A 22,226-nucleotide genomic window follows, 5' to 3' on the forward strand; every position below is an offset into this window, starting at 1 on the left:
TGAATATTTACAGCGTCGGTGTAATATTTGAAGTTGCTAGGGCAACAGCTCTGGGGGAAACAACGATTATGAGAGGCGCGGTGACTATGGCAACCACAACTGATTAAGCTGTTTTAGTCCAGTAATTAACATCGCTAGACATCCATTATGGGGACGAAATCAGGCAAGTATTACTTCTATTTGAACTTGATGAAAATGACCACGTGCGGAAGTTGCTTGACGCGCGCTTTAACTACAAAACCAAATGCGCCTAGGGGATAGATATGCGGACTCTCAAATATTTACAATTCTTCTCTGATTTACTACTTGTGGGGGCTTCTTTAAAGTTCTTGGACTAAGAAACACTTTCACCGCCTTACTTTCCGAAAATCGAAAATTTTATTTTTCTCCATGATCTAACCAGGTATAGCAGTCATTTTGAATTTCAAAAATCAGTAAACATTACGTAATTTGTTTCTCAAGTGCCCAACTTTACATGGTGACCCCTGATTTTATTTTTGATTTTGTGAGAGAGTATTTGATAGTTTCTTTAAGAAAGGTTTGAGCCAAAGTTGAAGTGCTTCACTTTCCAGGTACATTAAATGAATCAACTTATGCGATCTATGTCATTTATGTTCGATGTACTAGTGAATAGATTTGCTTCTCCAATGACCTGCACTTTAGATGCAGGATGTTCTTACAAGACACATGGGACTTCATACTTATTTAGAGATTGGATTAAAGACGTCTTTATATGAATTATGATAACCGGGTTATGAAACCACCACACGGGATAACCGTCACCAAGGGAGCCTTCAGTAATTACAGGGGGATGGGCCAGGGGAATTCCGCGCACACTTGTACCGTAAAATGTGACCCTCCCCTATCCTCCTGTCTAAAATGTGACCCCCCCCCATTGTCCGACATTGTAAAACTTGACCCTCCCCCCAAACCACTGCGGTATTCTCCCCAGGAATAACTGAAACAGTATCAGCTAATTTACATAACAATAGGTTTAGTTGTTATGTAAGTTAGGATAACTACGGAGGGGAAGGCTGGTGTTTTTGGAGGGACAGTATTCGCAATTTATCAAGCAAGCATTTTTAAAGATATATGGTGTTTTATACATTTGAGGGAGGGTCACCATATTTTGTGCAACTATAAGAAGGCAAGATGTGGCTGATACAGTGCCTCATCCAAAAATATCAAATCATAATACATGGAGTCTATCAGGCAAATTATTGACAATTTTCCACCACAAAAATGCTATATCTATACATTTTATATGTTTGATAATATATTTAAATGTACTTTATTTGAAGTGGGAAATAACATGTGCATATGTGTACAAGAAATTGATTTTGAATTTCATCTAAAATGTTGGTTCACTATACATGGCAGTGTATGATGAAACTATGAATACTTTTTTCACATTCAAAACTTGGTAAATCTGTGCACTTCTGTACACCTAATTATTGGTATTAATGTTCATGATTAGACTAGAGTCCATGGTTGTGCAAGAAATTTAATTTTGGAATTTCACTGAAATGTTGATTCACTGTACATGGTAGTCTATGAGAGAACTATGCACAAATTTTCCAATATAAAACTAATAATATCTTTGCATTTATGTTCATTTGATAATTGATATACACTTTTCCACCTGTTGCATATGTTTTTGTCTCTTGTCTTTCATCAGTTTTAACTGTTCAAGGTGTTTAATGTAGGATACCACTGCATCTTCTTTGTTTAATTGTGAAACTTGTGGCTAATGTATATGTATTTGAAAGAATCGGTGTATTTCGTTGGTGATTCCCTATTCAGGAAATATCACACAGACAATCAAAGGTTTGGCCATAAAATCAGCTTCTGTCAAAAGTGACCCCCAACAAGATAGGTTTATGGAAAGCGACCCTCCCCCTTGAACAGTTTTCTAAAAAAGGGGCCCTCGCCCCAACTCCCCCGGCCCACCCCCTGTAATTACTGAAGGCTCCCTAACTTTCAGATTTTCTTTTTATCAAAGTGCGCACGCACCTTTCGAAATTCCAAACACAATACATCAATGCAAAATACGTATGACTATGTTAATAACATACTGGTGTATTGAAATGTACGTTTGCTAAAACAACTGAGAATACATGACATCTATGTCGTTCTAGTTAATAAAAAAAAACTGTTCCTAGTGGAAGGTATTCTAATTGGAAATCTGTATTTCCAATATAGACGTACGGGACAGAATTCAATTATGGTGTTTTGTGAGCTACGTATATTTAGAATAATCAATAAGAACATTTCAACTATGATGGAGAGAAGAGAACTTAACAGTTATACTAATAATTAATACTATCATTACTTCATTCGTCAATATGTTGGCAAGGAAACACGTTAACGTTAGCCTGACAATGTCACGGAATTTTCAGTGTAATATGATGACACATTGATGTGTTCTTTTACAAAATGAATATAATATGATATAATTGGCCATGGTTCACTATTTCCTACAGGAAACCTATGGTGAGGATCCCTTTCTCAGTGGTGAATTATCTAAACATTTTGTACGCGGTCTCCAAGGTGACCATCCACGTTACGTCATCGCTAATGCTGGTTGTAAACATTTCGACGTACACGGCGGTCCTGAGACTATCCCAGTTTCAAGATTTTCATTTGACGCGAAGGTATTTTGTGAATTGTTCGTTTTGAAGCAATGTGTTATGTACCGGCATCATTCGCATGATTCATCCACACTCGCACGGCCTGCATATGCAGGCATACACTTCATTAGGGAACCGTCATTATTTATGGCCTTGGGGGGGTTCGGAAGAATCTAAGGGGTCACTCAAAAAATCGAAAGCTACAAGGTGGGTGCTCAAAAGTGGAGAACAAGGAGGGGCTACTCAATTTTGTTGATATGTACTGAAGCATTTAATGAAGTTATGAATTAATACAACAATAATAGTAAAGAACAGCAATATGTATGCTTGAGATATGTATGTTCATACCCGGTATATGTACACACACACATATTATATATATATATCGTCTGAAGATCACAATAACGTGAAACAATAACGTGAAACACATAGTGTAATGAGATTTTAGTTTCTACTTGAAACCACCTGTATTATGAGATATATATATATATATATATATATATATATATATATATATATATATATATATATATATATATATATATATATATATATATCATTATACAGGTGGTTTCAAGTAGAAATAAAAATCTCATGACACTATGTGTTTCACGTTATTGTGATCTTCAGACGAGAATGATCAGCTATTCGACGTGGCAAGCCTTATGTTAGAGGCTAGTACTGAGTACATTTTTCAGTATTTCCTGATTAAAGATTGATATACTTGCCTGATCATTCATGAGAAACGTCTGCTTTCTATATTCTACATTGTATAGGTTACCGATAGGGGAAAATGTGTAAAGCAAGCTAATTCTGATTCTATAAAGTTTAAAACCAGTGGAATGCCTTGACAACAAACCCATCTTTTATTGCAGGAAAATAAACTCCTCAAATACCTGAGCGATACAGATTCTTGTATCTTTGAACAAAAATGTAAAGTTTAATAATATCTCAATCCTTTTTTTCTTTGTATAGTTTTTACTCTGTCTTCTTTGACACAAGTACTGGCGATCTCTTGATAAACATAGTATAGTAGAAACAACGTTTTGATGCAATAAATTAATAAAATGCATAAAATGCATTCTATAGATAAATGATTTTTGATATAAAATGTATCTCACTCTTGTGAACGTTAAATAGAAAACACATAAATACTTTAAAGGAAACTAAATGTTGATTTACAAGAAACAAGGCAAACAAAACTACAGTTTGTAAATTCCATTATCTTGATTTTTGCTGTTGATATACTTTAAATGTGAAAAAGCATTTTAAACATTAAAAACAAGGTTAATACTGTCAAGCCATTTGGCAAAAGGACTAAGCAAACAAAAGTCAACAAAGAACAGTTTCAAAAGACTACCAGAAATGTGCTGCAAAAGGACTAGCAAACAGCTAGTCAACAAACAAAAATTTTAGAAAGACTGCCAGAAAAAGGCTGGTCTGCTTATCTGATGAGTAAATATTAATATGACATTTAAAACTAGCTCAGCTTGAACCTTTTTTTTCCAGCATGAAAGTTGATGCTTCAGCTGACAGTAGTATTTGAGTATTCTCTGCCTGAACGTGCTGAAAGAAATTGTTTCTTAAGAGTTAAGATTTTGGAAGGACACTGCTTTGTATACAAAATTGAGCTATAATGCATCAGTATTAAAAATGTAAAATCCATGCAAAGAAACCCATAAGTATACCTTTTTCATTTCTTTAAAAAATTTACATTCTCCAATTTTTATGAATTATTACAAGTAAAAGAGTACATGATCGTTTGTGTTGTCAGCTGTTTTTTTGTCTGGGTTTAATCAGGGCCTGTCGCAGCAGCAAACCATTTTACTGTATAGATATTTAACTTTCCCAATTTTGTTTTTTTTGGGGGGTCACTCAAAATTTCTGTAGCAGAGAGGGGGATACTCAAACACGTCATGGTTGGCGGGGAGTTACTCGAAATTTTTGAGTTTCTAAAGCAATTCCTCCGACCCCCAGGCCGTAAATAATGACGGCTCCCTTATATTACGACAAAGTTAACGGCAGCTTTCAGTGCAGTACCATGTCGCACTTAGTCACTTGCTGTGCGATCTTATCCCCGTCTGGCAATCCTTTGGATTTCCAAAACGGTAGAGTTCACCTTGCAGCGATCAAACTTTTTGTGCTGATTCCGATTTTTTCGAATGGAAATGATCCAAATAAGATTTCTGTATTTTTGGAATTATAGACGGACATACAAACTTATATAATTTCCCAACATAACGTATCTAACAAGCAAAAGAAAAGGCAAAAACTTGCTGTTCCGATAATTGTTTTCAAAAAAAGGGTAGGTAGGTCGGCGGGAATTTTTTTTCCAAAATATTTTTCTTTTTGAATATGCATTTTTCAGGGCTTCACGGAAGTCAAACACTGGCCACAACATTTCCAGAACAATGTACAATACATATAAAAGGAAAAAACATAAAAGACATCCTCGTTCGAGCAAATCAAATGCCAAGTAATAAATGAACGTGCCACCGTGACGCGTGATTTTAGGGGTTTTTTTCTTTTTTTTTACTTCCGTGTTTACGTAGCTCTTAAAGGTTCAGGGTCGGCAGGTAAACAAAAGCTAGGTCGGGTTATCTGAACAGCACAATTTTTTTTGTTCGGCCTTAGTGTCATTCTTCGTCTTTTTGCTGAGTCATCCAAGTCAAAATATGCTTAAATACAGACAAAAATATACCATTTTTTTCTGCGCCTATATCTGTCGCAGATTGACAAATCTACACCTGCCTAACATCAATTTACATTAGTTTTCTTTTTAAAACGAACTTTAGCATTCAATGAGTCAGCAAAAATTAACGGGCTGATTGCCTTAGAGATGTGTAAGTGTGGTACTATACTACGGGGGTTTTAATGTGCGGCCGCAGGCAAAAGTTGACGGCCTTGATGATAGAAGTTACAGAAGTCTCGTACTGTTCTTGAACCATGGAAACGAGTAGATGAGATGTAAGCTTGATGTGTATGTGTTCGGTAATCCTGAACGTTTTTAATGCCGTCCGTTAAAAGTGGCGCGGACTTCCAAGTCGGGCCACAGGAATTAAGTGACCAGTGCACCGATAAACAGCCGAGAACATTCCGTAGTCAGAGTGCGTGGATTGGGATGGCTATCAGCCAGCGGCGGGCGACAGGTATGCCCGATAAACAGCCGAGAACATTCCGTAGTAAAAGTGCGTGGGTTGGGATGGCTATCAGCCAGCAGCAGGCGACAGGTATGCCCGATAAACAGCCGAGAACATTCCGTAGGCAAAGTGCGTGGATTGGGATGGCTGGCAGTCAGCGGCAGGCGACAGGCGTGCCCGATAAACAGCCGAGAACATTCCGTAGCCAAAGTGCGTGGATTGGGATGGCTATCAGCCAGCGGCGGGCGACAGGTATGCCCGATAAACAGCCGAGAACATTCCGTAGTAAAAGTGCGTGGATAGGGATGGCTCTCTGTCAGCGGCGGGCGACAGGTATGCCCGAAAAACAGCCGAGAACATTCCGTAGTAAAAGTGCGTGGATTGGGATGGCTATCAGCCAGCGGCGGGCGACAGGTATGCCCGATAAACAACCGAGAACATTCCGTAGTAAAAGTGCGTGGATTGGGATGGCTATCAGCCAGCGGCGGGCGACAGGTGTGCCCGATAAATAGCTGAGAACAATACGTAGGCAAAGTACGTTGTTGTGATGTCTGTCAGCCAGCAGCAGACGAGAGGTATGCCCGATAAACAGTCGAGAACATTCCGTAGTAAAAGTGCGTGGATTGTGATGGCTGTCAGCCAGCGGCGGACGACAGGTTTGCCTATGAACAGCCGAGAACATTCCGTAGGCAAAGTGCGTGGATTTAGATGGCTGTCAGCCACCAGCAGGCGAGAGGTATGCCCGATAAACAGCCGAGACCATTCCGTAGGCAAACTGCGTGGATCGGAATGGCTGTCAGCCAGCGGCGGGTGACATGTTTGCCCGATAAACAGCCGAGAACATTCCGTAGTAAAAGTGCATGGATTGGGATGGCTGCCAGCAGGCAGGTGCCAAGTGTACCCGACAAAGAGTAGACAATATTCCGTTTGTAAATTGCGTGGATGGGGAGATCTGTCAGCCGGCAACAGGCCACACATTTTCCTGATATAGAACCCACGATGCTCCGTACGCAAAGTCCATGAAAGGCTATCTAACATGAAAACATTAAAGGGACATGACAGGAACTTTCAACAGTATTTTAATGATTCTTGTTCTAGAATATAATTCTTTCCTTCTTCCACCAAAAATATTTAAAAATGAGGTATAAGCCTTGCTAATACAACCAGAATCGTTACTATTAGACTCAATATTAAAGATCCATTAGCTGTAACTTTGGCCATTTTTTAAATTTTGTTTGTTCTGTGTATCATCTGCAGTCACTGGTTTGAATCCCTGAACCATGGGAGAAATTCCTAATATTTAGCTCATAAATATACCCTATATGAGTATAATCTGCATCGTTATTGTTTAAATTTGTATTCAGGTCCGGAATAGAATATACATTTATCGACAATAACAATGGTCATTTCACATATACAGGCTGTGTTGGCAAGCAGGACACAGGGCATTGTTCATGATGATCGGATTATAATAAAATTCTGTAGCTGATACAGTGAAACAGAGTAGTGAAAAATTAGTCAAAAGTTACAGCTAATGTCCCTTAATAAGTAACCATCTTATCCAGACTAGAACATAGGACAAGGATCATTATATACATACAGACCGTCGTTGTTGTTGTTGTTGTTTTTTTATTTATTTATTTATTTAAACTGAGAAAACACAACGAGAAAAGGACAGAAAAACGCAAACAGGACAAAAAGCAAAAACAGACACAGGAGAAGAAAAGAGCACAAAACTAACATTTCCACTTCATTCTATGTTTTTCAAGTGTTCCATTCTTAAAGGCTATATTGTGTTCAACTTCTTTGATTGTACTGACCACTCTCGTGTAGTTACCAATTGTTAATCTCTTTGGGGTTCTGACATTACAATGAATGTATTGTTTCGCAAGGATGAGTAGATGTTCTAAAAGAATATCCTTTGCATTGAAATCATAACCAAAAATGACTGACATGGCATCGAGTTGAATATCTATGTTGAAAGCATCGAAAACATATACAGGAAATTCTCTCCAGAATGCTACGATTGGACAAAACCAGAAGCGATGTAAAATAGAGTCAAGACGTTCAAGACAAAAATTACAGAGCTCACTTTCCACTTTACCTAATTTCTTTAAAATGACATTGGTAAAAATATTTCTATGTAGAAGGTGGAACTGGAAAATTCTACTTTTTGATTCAATGGTGCACTTATATGGAAGGCTGAAAATTTTCTTCCAAGTTTTTACATCAAACTCGCCAAATGTCTTTGCCCAGAAATTCATAGTCTTTTCTGGCATAGAAACAAAATCTTTCATTATTAATTGATGGATAAATTCAAAACATTTCTTGTTAAATACATTGATATGAAATTCTGAATGGCATGTATATAAAGGGTAAAACATGCTTACATGATATTTCTTCTTGTATTCCATGATAGCTTTGACAATACCGAAATAAGTAATAAAATTAATTTGTACATTGTGTCGTAACCTAAAACTATTGTAATCTATAGCCGAACCTTCATTAATGAAATCTGTCAAAAAGTTACATTACAATCATTGAGTTTCTTTGAAAAAATTGTTTTTCCACCTATCAAAATATAAGAATTGTTCCACACAATAAAATCCGACTGAGGATTTACATTATTCTGAAAATTTAATTTACACCAAGTATAAGTAATATCATGTAAAAAAGGATAAGCTTTGAAAAAATTAGGAATATGACGAATATGCAAATTACAATCAAAAACAAATAAACCACCAAGTGAGGACAAAAGATGGGTATAAATCAACTTAATTGGGGTATTGTTTTCCATCTGAATCAGTCTTTTTACCCATCGAACTTTCATGGCCATGCAAATCGCTCTGAAGTTTGGAGCTTTCAGACCCCCAAATTGTTGGCCATTCATAAGAATGGTCCTTTTTATTATATCACCTTTATTATTCCAAATAAATCTGAAAATAATACGCTCTAAATCTTGGAAAATATTGTCTGGAGGATTGGGTAACACCGAAGCAAGGTAAGTAAGTTTTGACAATGCAAGACCTTTCAAAATAGTGATTTTGCCATTCAAAGAAAGATTTCTGGCTGACCATATGTTGAGGAGAATCTTCATTGACTGGATTTTTGGTTCATAATTCAAAGCAAAGACATTTTCTTTTACACTAAGAGGGATAAGGACACCTAAACATTCAATTGGGCCATGTGACCAAGTGACAGAACATGTCGTCTTGTAATTGATAGTTTTTTGACGCAAGGTACCAATTTTATAAACTTTAGACTTGTCAAAATTGACTTTCAAACCAGAAATCTGTTCAAACTTATTCAAAACTAAAAGCGCTTCATTAAGAGACTGTTCAGTGCCATTCAAGTAAAGAATTGTATCATCTGCATACTGTGAAATCTTATGTTCACGATCACCTATTACAATACCCTAAATGACAAGTTGGGCCTTATTTTTGCAGCAAAAAGTTCAGCACAAATAATAAACAAGTATGGGGACAGGGGACAGCCCTGGCGAACTCCTCTTTCAATAGGAAAAAATTCGGAAGTCCATCCATTGTTGATTACACATGACATTGGGTTAGAGTATAAAAGTTTTATCCATAAATTAAAGAATCACCAAAATTGAAATACTTAAGTGCTTTAAAAGGAAAGACCAGTCAAGCGAATCTAAAGCTTTCTCGTAATCAACAGAAAATACTAATCCAGGAATTTTTTTCCTTGTCCGCAAAGTTAATTATTTCCATGAGAGTGCGGATATTCTCTCCAATATACCGAGACTTTACAAAACCAGTTTGATCAGTATTGATAACTGACAGGGGGACCTTACGAATACGGAAAGAAATTGCTTTCGAAGCAAGTTTATAATCGGCATTCAGCAGGGAGATTGGTCTCCAGTTTTTTAAATACCATGGATTTTTGTCTTTCTTCGGGATGAGAGAGATGACTCCTCTACGTTGTGAGATAGACAGCTGGTTTCTTGAGAAAGCACAATTTAAGGAGTTCAGGAGAGGGTCAGAAATGGAATTCCAAAACACTTTATAGAAATCAACGGGAATACCGTCTGTACCTGGTGAACGCCCATTTTCTGTTGATTTAAGAGTAAACAACAGTTCTTCCTTATTCAACAAACCTTCACAACTTTGCTTGGCTTCATGATTCAGTTTGGGTATGTCACTAATATCTGGTAAGAAATCTTCAATAATTTGGTCTGAACAGCTCTCCAAATTGCTATGTGTTGAGTAAAGCTTTTATAAAAGTCTTTCTCTTCATTCCAAATTCCCTTTCGATCCGTTATAAAGGATCCATCATCACACAAAAGTTTTGAGATAGACTTGTTATTATAGTTACGCTTTTCAAGTGACAGAAAATATTTAGAGCTTTTCTCTCCATCCTCATAATACCTTGCTTTAGAGCGAATCATAGCACCTTTGGTAGCGTAATCTAGCAAATTTTCTCGCTCTAATAACTTCTCTGACAACTTAATTTCTAAATCATGTGTATTATCAGCCTGTATGATTTTTTTCTCAAGTTCAGTAAGATCGGTTTCCAAATTTGACAAAAAAATACGCTGTTGTTTCCTTTTCCTTGATGCAAACTGGATTGTTTCTGCTCTAATGTTACATTTAATCATTTCCCACAACAGTTGGTCGTCAACATCTGTGTCATTCGCATACATATTTTTGGTCTCATCAATACATGCATTTATGGTACTCACATAGTCAATGTCACTCAAAAGTGAACAATTTAATTTCCAAAATCCTGGACCACGTATCTTATTGTCAATTTTTAAAGCTATAGAAATGAGTGAATGATCAGTACGGAAGCCTGGGCTAATGTCAGCTTTGATCATTTGACTCACTAAACTAATAGACAAAAAAAATCTAGTCTGCAATGAACAGGCGGCGTCTTCTGTCTCCAAGTATACCTACGAGTGTTTGGATGCAATACCCGCCACACATCGCTCAAATCAAACAACTCAGAGTTACGGCGAATAACTTCTTGAGAACGAAAATGAGTGGATGGGTTCCCACCTTTCTTATCAAGATGAACATTGGAGACTAAATTGAAATCGCCTCCAATGATACGCTCTCCTTCAGGGAATTGACCCTCCAAAATATCAAACACTTTCTCAAAGAATGACGGTTGATCATTGTTCGGTGCGTAAATATTACATAACACAAGCCTACGATCATTTACAGTAATATCACAGATGATACATCTGCCCTCGTCATCACTCCATGAAATATTTATGACCAGTGGAAAATTATTGTTAAACAAAATAGCTACTCCTTTTGACGTTGACGAGCCGTGACTGTATAACACCTGGTAACCCCATTCATTCTTCCAAATATATTCACAATCTCTAGTTGAATGCGTTTCTTGGAGAAAATAAATGTTGAAAGACTTCTCTCTAAGCCATAAAAATACCTGGCGTCTTGTCTTGTATCTCCACACCCCCGCACGTTTAAGGAAGATATATTTAAATTACTCATCCGTTTTTAACCGTAAAAGTAAGTTGAAAACTGAGCATTTAACTCTGTCTACACGATATACATTACAGACATCTTTGAGCGGAACGAGAAAGAGGAAACGAAAGCACCCAGACAACAAACGAAAAAGCGGGAGACGGGGCGAGAAAAGGAAGACCAAACATACAAAGAAAGGCGAAAGAAGCCAAAAAACGCAAAGAAACAGAAAACAAACCAAAAGCCACAAGCAGGACACCGGGCATTGGTCATGATTATCGGATTACAATAAAATTCTGTAGTTGATACATTAAAACAGAGTAGTGAAAAATTAGTCAAAAGTTACAGCTAATGTCCCTTAACAAATAAACATCTTATCCAGATTAGAACGTACGACAAGGATCATATACATACAGACCGTCGTTGTTGACAAGCTGAACACTTGGCATTTCGTCATGTTATGGCAACAGAATAATAAAATGTACTTTAGAAACAGAACATCTCTGCCTGAAATGTATCAAAGTTGCAGCTAATGACGTGTCGATAATCGAAGGACTTGTCATTCCCTCATCATCATCAAATCTTAGACCTTCGAGGGTGCAGTAGCTGTAACTGTTGGCAATTTCTTCGCTATTTAGTTTGTTGTTCTATTCCCGTAAGCACGCATGTGAGAGACAAAGTATTTAGTTTATCAACTCAGCCTGAACATGATAGGGTGCATTGTACTGTTGTCATTGACAAGAAAATTCTAACAAGGGATGAGGATAGGGACAACGACAAAGTCAACTTGACATTGACGACGGTCTAATTACATTAAGGCAATAACACAGAAGTCCGAAACGAAGTTTCCAGAATAATTTCACTGTTTTCCAACCGTTGGTGCACCAATACAGTGATTTTGTCATCAGAGGGATGCAGTACAACATGCTAAGTATCACTAATCAGTTACAAATCAGTGAAAGGGTTTTCACAATGTATGTACACGTCCGATAGTAAAGAATTTCTCCACTGAATCGCCCTGCCGAACTCAAACAACAACGATCATTGTTGTTGTTTTATCGAAGTTATGGGCATGCACATTGTCTTTGTGACAATGCTAAGTAAAACTCCAAGAACGTCAGCTCGCATTTGACAGACGGTTTGGTTGTCACTTAGCAATGTTTCCAAACCAACTGCTTGTCTTCGTCGACAAATATTGGTCCGAAACAATGAAAGTGAACTGGTGGCGAGGGCACAGCAGGTTCTTTTTAGAAGGCATTTTTGATATAATACTATTGTGCAGTATAGAATTCATTAAAACAGAGGAAAAATTAAGACTGAGGTTTTCTTCTTAAAAATTGAGATGAATTTAAATCGCTCTCAATACAAATAGTTCTGGCAGGACAATCAATGAATTATTTTTTGAAAACACACCAAACACTTAATTTCAACAAGCCGTCCGGTCAAAGTGACAGTAGGGGACGATGGATATCAATCAGCAAGTCAAAAGTAAGTGATATTTTTGCTATTCGAGACTGTATATTGTAGGTTTTATGTAACTATCCTCTTTCTGGGTAACATACAACATTTTTCGGTGGAAAAAAAACATTAGCTGGTAGGTACAGGAGAGCCACGGTAATGCAAAGCGTCAATTCTATTAATGGCTGGGTGACTTTTGGGAGATAATGATATCTTTAGTACCTTAGGAAATAAGATTACTTTGAATTGGCAACATAGAGTCATCTTATTATTCTTGTATTCTTGTAACAACGAAAATGAACAGTCCACATATTGTTAACAATAAATGTACTAAACTAAAGTCCTTCGTGTGTCTCAATGGATCTCGATCACCTACAGTTTCAGTTTCACCTAAAACTGCTTTGATATTTCGGGTATACTATCTTAGCACTGTCTTGTGATAGTCTCAGTTCAATGAGACACTGAACCTTATCATAGCAACAGTGGCTGGTAAATACCGCTGAAATGATCAAGAGATTGACCCCTGCAAGAATTAAATGCAGACTTTATGCCTGGAGAAAGTAGTTTACTTGCCGGAGTGGTCTGTATTTGCTAACTACAGATAGAAACATGGGTGGGGCCGTTCACGTGATGTTAGTGAAGAATAAGTCGAGGTAGGATTGTCCATAGGGTCTAGCAAAAATATTCGTCCCCAGGGGTAGGGGGTAGGAGTGTCTTTGTCTCAGCACAGGTTTCTTTTTGCTATTGTTTATTCTATGTTAATACGTTTGACTATGATATAATTGCCAATAAAGATTTATACTACCAACCTTTGGTGTCTTGGTCTCATCTTAGCACTGGTTTTGTAAAGATTTACTTTTCTCCTTCACTGTTTCTTGTATTTTTCCTGCGAAAGTCTTATGCAAAGTTCTATCACTGTGTGTGACCTCTATTATCTGATGCGTTTGATTGCATAATGAGACAAAGCATGGAAGGGTACGTAACTAATCTGTTGACGCTGTAACTAGATTATCACCAGCAAGGGTATACGGTATAGCTGTACCACGCAAAGCGAAATCATCAGAAAACTCAAACTGTACCAAGCAACAATGCAGGGGTTTCATGAAATATTACGCATTTTCTATTGTGAGACCTGACAACATTTTTTGAGTGGGAGGTCTACTGATTTTTGACAGAAGCAAAAGATAAAAAATTGCGGACTCCTACCCCGACCATACGAACTGAAAGCAGTTTTTTGTCAACAAGGTATTTTGAATAGATCGCTTATTCTGTTTGGTTTTTAGTTCAGGGAAAGGACTGGATCTTTATGACAATTCCTCCTATTTCCCTGCTCTCTGACGATTTATACACGCTCCGTTGCGGTCAGTAACGGCGAGATCGCATAATACCGCTGTTATCTGTAAGGCAATAAGGCCAAACAAAACATAAATTGTGCTGTTTCGATCCCATATTAGTTTTCTAAATTAGGGTAGGTAGGTCGTAGGAATTATTTTTGACAAAATATTTTTAATTTTAAATACGCATTTTCAGGGGTGCAAACCCTGCAGCTGTTAACAGTTCCATCATCATATTGGATTACTGGTTGACGTGTATGTTTGTTTAAATGTCATAGAAACTGAACTGTCTGAATCATAATTCTTTAATAGTTCTTTTCTGTTTGCCTGTATAGGTGTCAGTCAGAGATTGGAGGATGACGTTTTTACCAGCTTTCCATGAATGCGTCAAAGCGGGGACTTACAGTGTGATGTGTAGTTACAACAGGTACACTTGAATTCATGTTCGTTCTGTTTTGTTTGGTTTATGTTTTGCTTTATTCTTGTGTGATTCAAGTAATTTTAAACTGAAGATGTTTAACTTCCGTTAATAAATTTGTGACAAAAATTATGACAGAATCACATTTAAATCCTTTAAATCAACAAGTGACATAGTTAGCCTAGAATAAATTACCAATATGAAAACCTCTCGACGTCAATAAAAATGTCATCGAAAAGGACTTGATATCATGCAATCCAAATTTGACTTTAGGATCAATGGAGTTCCAGCTTGTGCCAACAGTGAACTTCTGACAGACATTTTACGAAAGGAATGGAACTTCACTGGTTATGTGGTCAGCGATGCCGGTGCTATTAAAAATATATACACCAGGCATCATTACACCAAGAATGCGTTGCAGACGGCCATAGCGTCGGTCAATGCGGGTTGTAACTTAGAATTGGGAGGCGGAGTTCATCCAACTTTCGTTGATATTACTCGAGGTGTGAAAGAGGGCAAAATATCAAACGAGACTCTGCTAGAACGGGTGAAAGCACTCTTCTACACCAGACTGAGATTGGGTGAATTCGACCCTCCGGAAATGAATCCGTACAAACAGTTAGATCTCTCTGTGGTACAGTGCGATGTGCATCGGGAACTGGCAATTAAGACAGCGTTAAAGACTTTCGTCCTACTCAAGAACAACGGACATTTACTGCCTCTGAAGAACAGAATAAACAATCTTGCAGTAAGATTCTTTAGTAACTATTGTATTAGTTTGAATTTATCCGTGTGGCATTACTGTTGAAAATGGAGGGCGGATATAACATTTTTTCACTGAAATATTTCGAAAATTGGGATTCAAAAAGTTTTACTTGTCGTATCAAAGTACTGCTATCCTGGACTCTTATTGCCAATAGATGTACCTTAATTTTGACGAAAAAATCTTGTATAACAACATCTTCTCTCCTGCTCTTCCCACAATGAACACTACAGGTAGTCGGTCCATTGGCCGACAACGCCGATGCCCTCTACGGTGACTATTCAGCTGCTGTCAATAACTTTACTGTTACACCTCGTCATGGTTTGGCGCCATTGGCCATCAATACAACGTATGCTGCTGGTTGTGACAATCCTAAGTGTTTATCCTACGATAGTCTGAGAATCAAATCAGCTGTAGATGAAGCTGATTTTGTAGTGGTTTGTCTGGGAACAGGTAAATATGACACATTTACTTTGTTCACAGACGGTAGAACAACTTCTTTGATATCTTTTAAAACTTTATTTTGATTATTCATTTTTGTTTAGGTTTTTTGTTGTTATAGTATTTATAACGAACGAAAAATGGCAGTGCATCAACAGTTTGTCGTTCGCTTAACTTTCTCATCAAGACATTCTCAACTTTCAGGTTTGTTTGGTGTTATTTGTGGGTGACTGTTTTGTTTCTTAGGGTTTTTCTTTGAGTCGTCTGTATTGTTGCACATAAACGCGCTTTAACAAACTCTACGTTTATTTTTATGAAAGGAAAAGAGGGACATTCCAAAGAGATCTAGGGTAATAACCATGGTCAGAGCCCTCTATAGACGAGAAAGCAAGAAACATAGAAGGAGGTTTAGATGGTACACTGCTTTACTCAGAGCACAGTCGTACATTATCTATAGTTGAAAGACGATAAATTCCTGAACTAAAAAATAAGATTCTAAATGAACTGACACTGTTAGGACATCAAACCAGCAGAATAACATTAGCGGTTTCATCGTGTGCAATATCATCCAAGTGTTCCTTTGGGACGGATACTGCACAAAAGCTGCCTGATTATACAAAGACAGTGAAAGTGGAGATCTTATCCCACGGTTTTAGATGTTTATGAATAACTATGTGTAAATAGACCGCACCACTCTGAAGAAAGTATTTCCCTCACACTGGGCACAAAAAGTTCACCCAAGCATTTTACTGATTTTTACTCTGCTGACAACGGTTTAGGTAACGTTTAGGTATCGAAAGATTAATATACTTAACCTGATTTATAAGAAAAAAAAATTAAGTTTCGATCCTATCATTTTTTGGGGGAAAATTTTCAGGGCAAGTGAGTTTCTGCTACGGACAAGTAGAAAAATAGAGGCTACTTGTCCGGGGACAAGTGGATAAAAATTAAATTTTCAGGCCCTGTAACAGCAGTGCAATCATGTGTGTCATCACACGAACTATACTTCTCATGATCCCCCCATGCTGTAAATGCAGCTAGATTTTGCCTGTAAAGACTAGTCAGCCATACACCATGAAGCGCTTCGCAGTCTGTGAGTGAACTGTTATTGGTAGGCTACGGACATCGGCAATGCAGCAAACAACATATGTTAATAGATTGACATTTGAGAAATGTAGCTGTGCGACTGCGCACACTCAGTTACAGGAGTTTACATTGGTACTGGAAATACCAAAATCACAGAACTAGCGATTACCGTTGCCTAGTATGCTGTGTTGCTTTTTATGCTGTGTTGCTTTGTCCAGGATTGTTCTCGAAATATGTACATACGTCAGGGACTAACGCCGCTATTTCTCTTCATAAGGGTCGGATGTCGAATCGGAAGGAAGAGATCGAAGTGATTTGTCGTTACCAGGGAAACAGCTGTCCTTACTACAAGATGCAGTCAAGTATGGTACGTTTGTGAAGACGTTTCATTGCTTCGTTAATGTGTAATCATACAAAGACCCTGCACTATCTAGATTTTAACTCGTATTAAAAGTAAAACACTGATATTTTATGCTTTTGTATGCAAAGAACAATACATCCTAGACTCGACAACAATATTTATTTGCACTATTAATGCGATCCAACAACTTGTTTTCGTTGCAACTTATAATATATAATACGGGTCAAAGGGCAGTCTTTGTAATCAATTGCGAAGTTCAAATCTAAATTACGGCTGCGTTCACAAATAACGATTGCGGGGAGGCTGGACGAATCGCGATTGATATCTTATTTTTTTCAGATCCCCCTCAATACCCTAAAAATATTTCAAATCCCCCCTCTATATGATCAAATTTTTCAAGTCCCCCCACTATCACAATCCTGTATATCAGTAAAGGATGTGCGCGCAGAAAAAATAAACACGTATCTCGCCGTTCCACTCGCAGATGACCAACACTACCTGTTATTAGCATTTTGTAAAGTCATATTCCTAAGGGTAGGTCTTAAATTGATTCATTTTTAAACGCATCAGTGAACTTTTTGGATTTATCAGTCTAAGCTAACTTGAGTTAATCCAACTCTGGCCAGGTCAATTGCTCCTGCTGAAGAGCACACAAAATGACAATCATGAGAGAGTAGGCAAATTGTGAATCTGGCTAATAGTATTGCGAAAAACTGAGCACAGTGACCTACCAAAATTTTGTTTCAAAAGTAAAAAACATATATGAATTGACAATACTGGAAGGTTAAAATATTCCATCAAATAAATGTTTCAATCTCTGAAATTTTGGGTGTATTAATGGCAAATTTGGTTAAAAATAAATAATTTCATTTAGCCACATATTTTTTCATTTAGTCTTTACTGTTCAAATTTTACTTTTGTATTATTCTACGATGAGAATGTGAAAATTTAGAAAATCAAGCATGATGACCCATTTTTTTTCCTTTAATGTTTGATTATTCCCATATGCCAGAATTCAGCAATCCCCGTTAAAGTCTCCTGGTCTTCCATGTGTTGCTCTCTGGCCTGATCTTGTGTACAAATATGTTTTGCTGTCATGAGCGTCATTTGAACCAATCTGTTCTTCAACTACCATGTACATCAGAGTAAGAGCTATCTCTGTCACTGTTCAGGTATGCAGTGACAGTGACACTGCAGTAGCAGGGCAGTATCTGATAGTGACACTGCCCGTAGGGAGTAGCTGTATTAACTTTGATAATTTTGACAATATTTCTTTCAGTTTATACAACTATATTCTTGTTCTACTCCCTGCAGCATGTTAAACTGTCCAGTATTCAGCTTGCTATCACAGCCTGAGTTTGTGTACTATGCATTTTGTATCACTGACAACTGACTGTCACCTTATACATATTTGTATATACAAGCTTTGTCGACAAACTGAATATTGTGTGTTTGAGGATGCTGTACGGAAACTGTAATTGATATATTACATAGAAATATTGCAAAACTCATCAACAGTTGCAGCTTCTGCCCTGTTACTAGGCTCAGATTTGGTCTTTGTATGACAAATCAATCCTACATGTTTAGATTTTTTCGAGATAAAAGTCACGAAATGTGACAAAGTGGTTGTAGATTTTGTTTAAACTATTACAAATATTACAACGATTGGATGACATAAAAATTGTATTAATTTTTCATTTAATTACCTACAAAAACTTGGAATTGGAAAATGTATAACGTAAAAGGGGACCAAAAAATTTAAAAGTCCCACTACAGGCAGAGCGAAATTTCCCCTCTCCTACCCCCAAAATTTTCGAATTCCCCCTGAATCTCTCCAGCCTCCCCCTAACCGGTTTTTTGTGAACGCAGCCTAAATACGATCGGAACTTATTTGGGATAATTGGATCTTCATATTTTTCAAATTTCTCAAACGTGTTAGGCGCCGTATAGCTGAACGTTGTAATACTACAAATTTCAGAACAAAACCAAATGTGTAACTTAAAAAGGAAAGGAGATAAGGTTACATTTGCAGACAGATTAAATCGACATTACTTCTGACCATCCAATTTTCCCAAATTAGTTCCAATCGTGTTATTAATATCGTTTTACCAGAGAGACATATTTTGGTCGTTGTCAGGGTCGTCAACGATCCCATGGCAACCCCTTAAACTATGCAATTCTAATGCTGGATTGATTTATAAAAACAAAATAACACAAAAATAACGTCATTCATTGGTGTTTTATGGAACTGAAATATTAAGCGACAGCATACAGATGCATCGAGATGCAAAGATTTATGGACGGTATAAGACTTTGCCTTATTGATATATTGACATGACATTTTTCTCAGCTGGTGGAAAACCTTTAGTTTTGTTACTCTTCAACGCTGGACCACTGGACGTATCGTGGGCTGTCCAAAGTGATGCAGTCTCCGTCATCGTGGAATGTTTTCTACCTGCCCAAGCAACGGGTACAGCTTTGTATAGAATGTTTATCAATATGCAAGGCGCTAATCCTGCTGGAAGATTACCTATGACATGGCCACGGTCCATGCAACAGGTATATATATATATATATATATATATATATATATATATATATATATATATATATATATATATATATATATATATATATATATATTATATATATATATATATATATATATATATATTGGTGTAGTGTTTTTCGATGTCTCTAACAGTGAATATTTTGGTTCATCTTAAATTTTGATTTGAACGTTCTGTATCATATCTATATATATATATATATATATATATATATATATATATATATATATATATATTATGTATATATATATATTTGTAGTGTTTTTCGATGTCTCTAACAGTGAATATTTTGGTTCATCTTAAATTTTGATTTTAACGTTCTGTATCATATCCTCAGATAACCATCAACTGATGTCGAGGATATTGCAAATTAACAATGTAGATAATGTTTCTATTATTTAAACAGTGTAACGTCAAAACGTACTCTGTCAAACCGATTCAAGAGAGTAATCGTATCACAGTGACAACAAATCCCAAAAGTGATAAGGTGACTTAGCCGGGCAACTGAAAGTTGGTTTTGCAATGTACTAACAGTTTAGATATATTTATTTCTAATTGAAGATTCAGTTTACTTTTCGACAGAACTGATGAACCTACCCCTAGGCCACAACGTATTCGATCAGTAGCCCTGTCGCTATGGCAACAGTTCCAGTTAACAAATTTTCCACATAAATATGCTATTTCAGGTTCCACCAATGGTCGACTACACAATGCAGGGTAGAACTTATCGATATTCGGACGCTGATCCTTTGTTTCCTTTCGGTTTTGGTTTGTCTTTCACCTTCTTTAAATATTTCAACACAACCGTCGTCCCCACCGTCATCAAACCATGTGACAAAGTCAAAGTTCCAGTCACTCTGATGAACGTTGGTCACGTGTCTGGAGATGAGGTGAGATGTTCGTTGTTATTTGATGACGATGATCAACTGATCGCGTAAAGACAAAACAAATGTACTCTTTTTCTGTTGATCGATCAATTTATTGACCCTCTTTGATTTGTTTTAGTGATTTAAATCGTATTGTGCTGTTTTCAAGTCTTTGCTGATATTAATATTCTCGTTTCATCTATAGTAACGTAAGTTCTACTTTTCACACAACCCTAGAGATGACGTAAGCAATAGTATGTGAAAACAAATATTTATGTCCATAAATGTTGAATGAAGTCGACACATGAAAATGAAACATGATAATGTTCCAGCCAAAATATGCGGTATTAATTTTGAAGTCTTGTCCTTATTTCATCTTTCAGGTGATACAAGTGTACATGGAATGGCATAATGCTACTGTCACAGTTCCCAAGCTACAGCTGGTCGGATTTCATCGTGCACACGAAATACAACCAAGCGAAAGTGTAACTGTCAATATAGAGATATTCCCTCGTGTGATGGCGGTGTACACTGATCAGTTTGTGCTTGAACCAGGTCTGTATACGGTATATATGGGTGGACAACAACCAAACCAAGTAACTCATCAAGTCCCTTCCAATGTTGTGACGTCACAGTTTACCATAGAAGGAACTGTAACATCTCTAAACCAATGCATATTAACCGATTAATTCATCCTACCGACTTCGTTTCCATGCTTGCTTGTTTGTTTGTTTGTATCGTCTTAACTTTTAACTCGACTTACCTGAACAGATTAGCAGACCTTCGACTAATATGGCACCCTGAACAGATTGGCAGACCTTCACAACTAATATGGTACCCTGATATAAAAGTGTTGCAGTGATAGTGTGTTTTCGTTATCTGACACAATCTTTCCATGCTTTCATTATAAAAAATCTGTCAGACATGCGCTGAATCAATTTCGTTTTAAAAGCTGACAAAATTTAGGTGTTGCGAGTTAGCCACGGGGACTGTCAACGACCATAGTGTTTTGCCCAATAGATGCGATACATGTCCGGCAACCGGTAAAGGGACAGTGAGATGTTTAATGCTATTCTCGTTTGTTTACAAAACAGACTAACACAAAAATTATGTATAACGTTTGGATGGGAATAAAATCTTGCCTTGCGCTTTTAGTGAAAATGGTTTTTTTTGTTTTTTGTTTTTTGACTTGCATTCACTATTAACAACAGAAATGCCGTGAAAACGGCTTTATAGGTCAAATTTACGTATGTTCCTTAATATGTGTTACGAAGCCTGTCATAGCTGTAGCGACATCCTGTATTATTGGCATGGTACACCAGACTTGACATAAGGCATGGTACACCAGACTTGACATAAACTGTAGGCAAAGTACATGTATCGTCTCGTGGTTTCCTCGACTACAGTTTTGTGGAGAATTATCTTTATGCCATGTCAAACAAACTGACGGATCCGTGTTTATCAAGCAGTTGTAACTTGAAGTTATGTCCTGTTTTCGGCACTTTACAACCTTTTTGTTTCACTGGCTTACACTACCAGCTGTTCGAAAGTTACTGACTTTGGCTGACCAACATTTCTCAGAGGATTAAACACCGCTGGTGAAAGGATTACGCGCTTAGTGAAATTCTGAGGATTTGTAACACATGAAAGTCTACAAACTCTGTGTACACCTATAGAGAGAAGGCATAATCTTTGAAAGAAAAAGA

At 37.2% G+C, this 22,226-nt stretch overlaps 1 protein-coding gene across 1 annotated transcript; it reads left to right on the forward strand.

Moving 5' to 3' along the window:
• Nucleotides 1–2,462: 2,462 nt before the first annotated feature.
• On the forward strand, nucleotides 2,463–21,681 carry LOC139146304 (uncharacterized). The gene is made up of 8 exons (XM_070717711.1): nucleotides 2,463–2,654; nucleotides 14,351–14,442; nucleotides 14,707–15,181; nucleotides 15,430–15,649; nucleotides 17,001–17,090; nucleotides 19,435–19,643; nucleotides 20,341–20,544; nucleotides 20,904–21,681. Exons 1-8 carry the CDS (start codon nucleotides 2,463–2,465, stop codon nucleotides 21,207–21,209), a joined length of 1,788 nt encoding a protein of 595 aa, XP_070573812.1. The 3' UTR covers nucleotides 21,210–21,681.
• Nucleotides 21,682–22,226: the final 545 nt, after the last annotated feature.

The sequence above is a fragment of the Ptychodera flava genome, chromosome 12, assembly GCF_041260155.1.
Source record: "Ptychodera flava strain L36383 chromosome 12, AS_Pfla_20210202, whole genome shotgun sequence".
In the NCBI taxonomy this organism is placed as follows: domain Eukaryota; kingdom Metazoa; phylum Hemichordata; class Enteropneusta; family Ptychoderidae; genus Ptychodera; species Ptychodera flava.